Raw genomic sequence first — 9,284 nt, 5'->3', positions numbered from 1 at the left:
ATCGGGTGTAAATGGGTGTTTAAAAGGAAGAATAACCCAACCGGGGGTTCTCCGACTTTTAAGGCTAGATTGGTGGCAAAAGGATTTAGGCAAAATAAAGGCCTAAATTATTTTGACACCTATGCACTGGTGGTTAGGATGACTTCCATTCGAGTCCTTATGGCACTTGCATCTATCCATAAGTTACATGTGCATCAAATGGATGTTAAGACGGCTTTTTTGAATGGTGATCTCGAAGAGGAAGTCTACATGGAGCAACCGGAAGGCTTTGTGCTTCCCGGGAATGAACATAAGGTGTGTAAATTGATCAAGTCATTATATGGTTTGAAACAAGCGTCTAAACAGTGGCATAAGAAATTTGACTCGGTTATTTTGTTATATAATTTTTCGCATAATTGTGCGGATAAGTGTATTTACACTAAATTCACCGATATGTACAGTGTAATTATTTGTTTCTATGTGGACGATTTGTTGATCTTTGGGACAGATTTGGAAGGTGTTCGTAAGATCAAAAAGTATCTAGTCTCGAATTTTAAGATGAAAGATCTCAACGAGGTAGATACAATTCTAGGTATAAAGGTGCAAAAGCATGAAAGGGGCTTTGCACTAAGCCAATCTCACTACATCGAGAAAGTATTAGAGAAGTTCAAACACTTGAATATCAAGGATTCAAACACTCCATTCGATCCGAACTTCAAGTTAAGTGATAATAATGGCAGGGCTATAGCGCAATTAGAGTACGCTAACGCAATTGGAAGTCTAATGTATGCAATGCATTGCACCAAACCCGATATCGCATTTGCTGTATGCAAATTGGTGAGATTTACAAGTTGTCCTAGTACCGATCATTGGAAAGGAATTTGGAGGATTCTTGGTTATCTTAGGAAGACCAAAAATTTGGGATTATTCTATGGTGATTATCCCGCAGTACTAGAAGGTTACTCATATGCAAGTTGGATTACGAGTCTAAGTGACAATAAGTCCACATCGGGATGGATTTTTACGATTGGAGGTGGAACCATTAGTTGGGCTTCCAAGAAACAAACTTGTATCTCACATTCAACTATGGAGGCTGAATTTATCGCCTTGGCGGCTGCCGGCAAGGAAGCGAAATGGCTAAAAGATCTCTTGCTAGATATAAAGTTGTGGCCACAACGTAGGTTCGCTATTTCCGTATATTGTGATAGTGAATCCACCATGTCTCGAGCGTATAATAAGGTGTATAATGGAAAGTCTAGACATATAAGTTTGAGACATGAGTATGTGAGAGAATTGATTAGGGACGGTGTGATAACTGTTACCTATATTAGGTCAATTGACAATTTAGCGGACCCATTGACGAAATGTTTGTCAAGGGATTTGGTTAAGAGTACCACCGCTAAGATGGGTTTAAAAACGTTCTAATCGCGTCATTGATAATGGGAACCCTACCTCATTCTAGCCAAAAGTTAGTTTTAAGGTTCAAAGGGTAATAACAAGTTATCGAATGACATCGTAAATTAGGATTTAGTGCTTGAGTTTTAGGAGGATGAGTTTTATTCTTAATGGATGGACATTAGTTGTCATGAAATCCACCTATATGGACATGAAGTGGTGCCGCTTCAACGAAAGTTTTCTTTATGGTTTTTTCTCTCGTACATATTCATGAAACGAAATGAGCACATGGCTATAACGGTGCTAAAACAAATAAACTTTGACTCGAATACTTTACGATTATGTGTGCGATTTTTCCGGTATTGACTTTAAGAGTGATAGTTCAAGCGACTAGTCACCAATCAATTTGTTGATACTTTGAGAGTTTGCACTAAGGAAGGGTTCAATCTACAGACACCACTTTTTTATGCATGATCGTTGTGTACTTGTGTTTTGGAATTAGCAATCTAGTGGGGGATTGTTGGAAATTATAGATTGCAAATTCATTGGATTTGATTAATGGGCCACTTAGGGTGATTCATGAGTATTTGGACGAATTCGGATTACGAAGTGAAGGTTCATTCATTCAATGGATACATTTGAGTGCAAGACAAGTAATGTATATGGAAGTGTCTACATTAACTAAGTGTTCATGTAAGATCATTAATTGCTTATCCATGGGTGATGTTCTATCTAAGAGTTACGTCCAATACGAATGGTTCTGACTCTTCGATAGTGTCCACTGAGTGCATATAAATAGAGACGCTATAGTGCTCAAATTATGATTAAGAAAATTCCAGAAATCAGAGTGAGAGTTAGGGAATTCCTCGATTTTGTTAGTTGAAGAAATTCATAAGGTTTCGTTATATCCCGGGAGGACTTTTGCCTTAACCCTCTAGTAACTTTGTGTGGGGGCATATAGTTCTCTTTGAAAAGTGTCATTCGCGCCTCGAATCCTATCGTGTTAACACCACATCGCCTCCGGATCGATCGTCTCCACCCATTTCCCCAACAATTGGTATGTCGAGACCAATGCACAGATGCTAGAGAAATAAGAAAATATTGGGTCTCAAGCCACAAAATAGTAGCTCCTGGAGCTGATGACAGATTCTGCAGTTTAGGGGCTCAACCAAATCTCACATCAACTACCAGTTGTATCGACTTGTGGTATGATAATTTACTTTCTGTTGGACCACTTACTGATAGTATAGAGAGGTGGTGCTGGTAATATTTTTGTTTGACCTGTTATTTTGTTTCAGTTTAGTGTTGTTATGATTTGCAGCGTCCTTGTACCTGAAATTTCGTATCGGTTTGGATATTGATCTATATATTATATAAAGGAATGAAATTGTCCAAAACAAAAGAAAAAGAATTTCTGGACCAACAAATCAGAGTCTGTGACCATGGCAAGTATCATATAAAGCTTGGGAATTTTGTGTTTTACATTAAATAAATGCATATGATATCTCAACTGTAAAAAAAAAAAAAAAAAAAACTTAAGAGATAAAAAGAATAGCTATATGTACATATATATAATTACTTACATTAAATTCGCACAATTTAGTTACTTATTACTGACATTGTACATTCAACTCATAATTATAAATTAATATGGTAAAATCATGGAGATGCACACCACGTGTAACGCACGTGGCCATTCAACTAGTCTATTTGACATAGATAAAATAATTACATCAAAGTATTATTCATTTAATTTTTAAATCGTTATATAACATAACAAACCGACCTTTAAAATGAGCAGAAAAATGTCGATAACTTTTCAACAACTATTTAGTCGGCAAAAGCGTCGATCACTTAAATCTGGACCAATTGACATCTTAATTGCAAAAGGTGCTCCTACTGGTACATATGCTGTATAACAGAGAGTCTCTATCATTAATGTCGTCGCCGTCTTCTTCTTCTTCTTTTTTAGATGTGCATCCTATTATTGAAAAATTCAATAAACTTTAATTAATTTAATTTAAATTGGATTCACCCCACTTAATAATATAACTTTGCTAATTTAAATTTTTACTATTCAAATTACATGAATTTAAAATTTTATTTTAAAAAATAAATATAGTATCAATTGAATCAATATATATTGATACGTGTTATTATTATTATTTCCTTTTATAAAAATTCAAATCTCATGGCACAGCTTATCGTAAATGAGCAGTCCACCGGGGGACCAGCTGAAATGTACGGATGATGTAAGAGATTCTGTGAAGAAATACGTACTGTCAAATGGCGGCTGTCCCAAGCAGTCAACGCGGAAACCGTACAGACAGCCTGTGTTCTGTCGTTCGTTCATTGGTACAGGTCGCGGACTGCCGCTGCCAGTGCCGTTGCCGGTGGAATTAGCCGTCGATCGTAACCCCAGAGTCACGCACATCCGGACATTTATGACATCATCTGTAATTAATAATTTCATAAATCATTTTACTTCCATTAACTTCAGAACCACACAAATCATGTATCTCAATTAGCTTCCAATATTATATTTTTTATTAATTATTATTACTATTGTTATTGTTGGGTGACAGAATAAATGGGCACTTCAATCTCAATATAGCTAGATCCAGCTGTTTTTAACTAAGTACATATTAAATATATAATACGCATTTGACTAACCTATTAATTAATGATGGTAGACTTTCTTATATTTTTTCTGTTTTTATAATATTCTCTTGAACATTTTATCATGTACTCATTTTTATCCTCAATGGACAATTATTGATTGCTGAACCAAATAAAAATGATGATGGACTTTCTTGGTCACGACATATTGACCTCTTCTATTATTTATTTTAATTATTTTTTCGATGAATTATAGGTGTGAAATCAATCTTTCCTATCTCTATAAATTCAAATGTTGCCCAGTAGTTTTATGATTTTCCGTAGAGAAAATCGTCTTGGAACTTTAATAATTACTTTTCCCCTCATTTTATATAACTCAAAAAGCGCATGTATTTTTTGTACTCAATAAATTCTTTGAAGAGAAAAATAAATTGGAAGACAGCGTTTGTCGATGAAGAATGGCAAAAGAACTACTTGATTGAGACGAAGACTAGAGTGCTCTTGGATTGGCAGAAATTTATTCGCATAATACCGATTTATACGCCCAAGTTCTTTTTTAGTTACCTACGATCACGAAACTCGGTCTCATAGGGTTGAGTTTATACTACCTTGGCTTCCCCATTTAGATTCTATCATGCAAAATCGCATATTTATTATTATGACGATAACAATATTTGGAAATTCCATGAAATTGACTTTATACTTTGCTTCATGTAAATAAATTATGCTACACCGACGGCCAGCTTCAATGAATCATGTGTCGTCCTTCGTCTGGAGATTTATATGTTTTTTCTCTACTACCCTATCGTATACAATCAATTTATTACTCCGCGTTTTGATATTTATAATTTATAATCATTAAATTGCTTATAAAAAATTATAATCATTAAAAAGACTAAAAAGCAATGGCGATTATTCTAGTCGTAGGATCTAGAATCTAATGGGCCACTAAAGATATGCACAAGATAGATACTGGAAATCCCATGGAGCATGAACCTCAAATATTTTCTATTTATATAATCTTATCTAAAATAAAAATACAGAGGGAAAAAAAAAAGAGAGATATTGATTACCAAAAGGAAGATCACTTCATAGGCCAGATCTCCTACGGTGACACGTCGCATTACCGCGTCACGAATAGGGAAACATCGTTTTCTCATAAATAATTGATAATAATAAAATTTTAAACCACAAATTATCTTTAGAATCTTCGCACTGAATTTAGATAAAAATAGATATAAAAATCTTTCGGACCACCTAACTTTGCTGTCAATTTCGATTCTGCGTCTCTCGTTCATGAGAAAGAGTTTAGTCACTGGAACTCGCTTTTTACGATGAAGAACGGGTCAAATCTACTCCAAATCTTTGCTTTCATATTATAGAGTTTGCTTCATATAATTTTCAAAATGCCGTTGAAAATACATACATACATATATATATATATATATATTTCTTTTATGGTAAGAGAGAGTGCACAGTTTTTATGATCTTGTAATGTTGCCCAAAGCCTTAAGGAGATGGTTCCTCGACGAACTTTTAAATTTTCACTAAATTTATAAGTGATTGGACTTGTTTTGTAATTCTCAATACGAATGTAAATGACTTGCTCAAATTAGCTCGGTGAAGAATTACCGTGATTTATGAGGTGAATCCCTAGCTCATCAACTGGCATGATATCTGAATATATATTCAATGGCTTTTATACATCTACAAAATAATGTATTTAAATATATATCACTACGTCATATGAAAAAAAAATATATATATATATATATATATATGTTCACTCACTCGCCTTGACAACATTCTCATTAAGTAAACTACGTGGAAGCTCACTTGTCACATAATTATTGATCAGTCCCTGTCATGCACTCTAGTATATGACACTATATATATGCACGAGGAAATGGGGCAAATAATCTTAGAAATTAAAAGCTCTAGCTTCGTGCTTCCAGCAATCATGGAATTAGCCCAACAAGAAGCTATGCTATTCGAGAGTCGGAGCAACCCGGTCGGTGGTGTTCACGTCGACCGTACCGACCATAACTACCGAGGAGTCCGCAGGAGGAAATGGGGGAAGTGGGTGTCTGAGATCCGCGAGCCAGGGAAGAAGACCCGGATATGGCTAGGGAGCTACGAGGCTGCAGAGATGGCAGCAGCGGCGTATGACGTGGCAGCCCTTCATTTCCGAGGAAGTGGTGCGAGGCTCAACTTCCCGGAGCTGGCGGAGCTGTTCCCCAAGCCGGCGAGCTCTAGGCCACAGGACGTCCAGTCGGCCGCCCAGGAAGCTGCATTGTGGCTGCTCAAGTGGCTGAATAGAGGAGGAGGAGGAGCGGGGTTGCAAGACCACAGCGGGGGCTCGGAGGTCGGGGACACAACGGTCCCGGTGGCAACAATGGGGCTCAGCCCGAGTCAGATACAAGCTATCAATGAAACTCCGATGGACTCTCCGAAGATGTGGATGATGGATCTTCATCATCATCATCATCAGTTGATGGGGCCTATGTTTTTTGCGGAGCCCCATCATGATGATCATCATCATGGGATGATCTTGGATGACATTGATGCAATGGACTTGGATGTGAGGGAAGAACTTAATTACAATGACTACTCCATTTGGGATTAATTTAAAACGAATTAATTAATCTTAGAGAAACTTGAAGGGGAATTATGGGGAAAAATTAATTCCAAATATTTTAATATGTTGGGATTAGTTTTCGTAATGTTTAATTGGGAAAAGAAGGCAAAGTTAGGATATAAATAATATATATTCCTGTATTATTATTTTTTCTTTGAATTAATAAATTGTTGCTCCCCTCTATGTAACATCTTTTGTCTTTACACTATGGAGTGAAGATTTAATGATCAATGTTATGTTATGACTGTTCTTTTTTGAGGTTATGTTATAGTGCATGTTATCTCTTTGGAGTTAAAGGAGCGTCAGTTTGCTTTCTTCATCACTTCATGATGGTCACGATTTAGTTATCATTACAGTAAAAGTATTTTAATTCTTTGATTTTTTGTATAGGAAATTTTTTTTGCGGTGAATTTCGTGCAGAGGATTAATAAAAATTATTCGCTGTAACTTTCCTAAAATATCCAAGTGATGCTCAAGCAAAGGGCCACTTTGAGCCGATAGGATAACCTTCTATGATCTCTCCAAAAGGGCAAAAAAAAAAGAAAAAAAAAAAGAAAGACTCCCTTATGTGTAATAATAGTTGAAGACCGAGCCGATGCGCGAGTAAGAGTTAATTTCAACTGATAAACTAAGAACGCATTATGATTTCACTGTAAAAGGGAAAAAAAATAGACCTCTTTGTGTATTAGTTTCATTTTTTTTTTCAAGAACGCATTATGTTTCTCCTTTTCCCTTATTTGGCCTTTGAAGAATAAGCATAATAAAATTCTACTAATTGAGTTCAGAACTTTGGTGACCGGCTTGTCTACAATTGTATTCCCGCCATTGATGTTTCTTTTCTTTTCTTTTCTTTTTTTCCCACACTTATCTTCTTTTCTTAAAATTAATTAATTAGGAGGTGCCTTCAATGTATCTGCTCTTTTAATTTTTCTCTCGATCATTTTATTTTGTGCACTTCTCTTTGTAATGATAAAATCTTCATTATTTTCGGAAAAATAAAGGTAGAGGCGTGATATATTCAAAATTAGAAATTATAGAGGATAAATTAATCTTTGGGATAAGCATAAAAATTAAATAGTGAGGTAGATTCTTATATTATGAAATAAACAAGTAAATTTAACATGATATGATCATTATTCTTTTATTATATGCGTGTACTGAAGAGTTTCTTGGGAAAAAAAAGAAATAATTAGATTTTTTTGGTCCGGGCATAACTCTCTAATTATTCTTGTGTTAAATAAAACACATATACTTCCTGAAAATACTAAATGAATATATTTGCCAATATGCTAAGCCAACTGCTTTCTCTAATACGAGATTCGATCGACCAGCTATTGATTACATTGAACATTATAAAAACACGTGCACTGAGTATATATGTACAATATATAAAAGTTAAAGACAATGTTTCAAATTAAAGACAAGTCATGTAGAACCAATTCTCTTTCAGGTTGGGTGACCTTTCAATTGCCTACCAGATTAGTGCGACAAAGACGAAATACTATGGTTCAACTGAAAAAAGGCGAAATACTGTGGTGCCATATCATAGAAGTGCAAAAATTAAAAAATCTCATTCACGTATCGAAAAGGGTGACTTCCATAATTGTTTCAAGACTTTTGGAATTCTTCACCTAATAACTGCTTGGTTATACTCGGAAAAATATATTTTGAAAAAATATAAAACAACTTCATAATCAACATTGAACTCTCTTCACGTCTTCTATTCTTTAGTTGTGAGCAATATTTGTCCAGGCCTAGTTACAAGCTTGGTTGATCTTCTCTGGCGATCAAATATGAAAAAAGACCGATAATTATGAGGATTTTACTGTCATGGTAAACACTAACATTAGCGATTCAACAAAGATATTACCATCTTTCTTTTTTTTATCTCTTTAATCATCACATTTTTTGATATAAAATTGTTGAATAGCTCGCAAAATATGCAAGCCAACCGACTTCTAGTATATATACCAAGTACCAAGCCAGCATACATATATAGTACATAGATAATAAGTGAAAGTAATTGGTATATATTTTCTTCTTCCTAAAATGCTCACTATAAATAGATCATAATAAATTTATTACGTAAAAACGCACAGAGCACATATATGGCTCTTGTTTATTGTATATATGTGTGTGTATATATTGCACGAGTATGTCAAATATTTCCTAAGATTTTGGTCTTCACCAATATTTTGATGTTTCATTTTTATATTTTTATAACGAAAGTGTCCGGATTTCGTATGACTAATCGTAGGATCCACATGAACACCTTATAAGTCCACGAGACAGGTTAGTCCAGCCACAGGCTGAAACGTGACCCAATAAAGAGTATTCTCCTACATAATTTGAGGGGTAACTTAAATTTAGAAGTTGTCCAATGAAGTTACACTATTTAACCACCATACCAACATTGCATTAAATAATATTAGGCCGCCTACACGACCTGCTGTCGAACTGACCTATTTCAGGGGCTCGCATGATATTCACATGTCCGGGATTGGGGTGACTAAAACCTAAGACTTGTCTAAGGAAGTCACACTCTTTAATCATCATGCCAACCTTGCATTAAATAATATTGGACCACCTACATGACATGTTGATTGACTGACCTATTTCATGGGCTTGCAGTGTATTCACATGTCAAGCGAAA

General features: G+C 35.2%; 1 protein-coding gene across 1 annotated transcript; it reads left to right on the top strand.

The window, feature by feature from the left end:
- The first annotated feature begins 5,926 nt into the window (after nt 1–5,926).
- LOC116203244 (ethylene-responsive transcription factor ERF022-like) lies at nt 5,927–6,894 on the top strand. Its single transcript, XM_031534922.1, has one exon. The coding sequence runs from the start codon at nt 5,954–5,956 to the stop codon at nt 6,617–6,619; it is 666 nt and encodes a 221-aa protein (XP_031390782.1). The 5' UTR covers nt 5,927–5,953; the 3' UTR covers nt 6,620–6,894.
- The last annotated feature ends 2,390 nt before the right edge of the window (nt 6,895–9,284 follow it).

This window comes from Punica granatum, chromosome 4 (genome assembly GCF_007655135.1).
Source record: "Punica granatum isolate Tunisia-2019 chromosome 4, ASM765513v2, whole genome shotgun sequence".
Classification (NCBI taxonomy): Eukaryota; Viridiplantae; Streptophyta; class Magnoliopsida; order Myrtales; family Lythraceae; genus Punica; species Punica granatum.
Note: the sequence above shows the minus strand (reverse complement) of the source record. Positions and strands in the feature narration are given on the sequence as shown.

Coding starts and splice junctions, on each gene's coding strand:
- LOC116203244 (XM_031534922.1), top strand. CDS start 5,954: ATGGAATTAGCCCAACAAGAAGCTATGCTATTCGAGAGTCGGAGCAAC.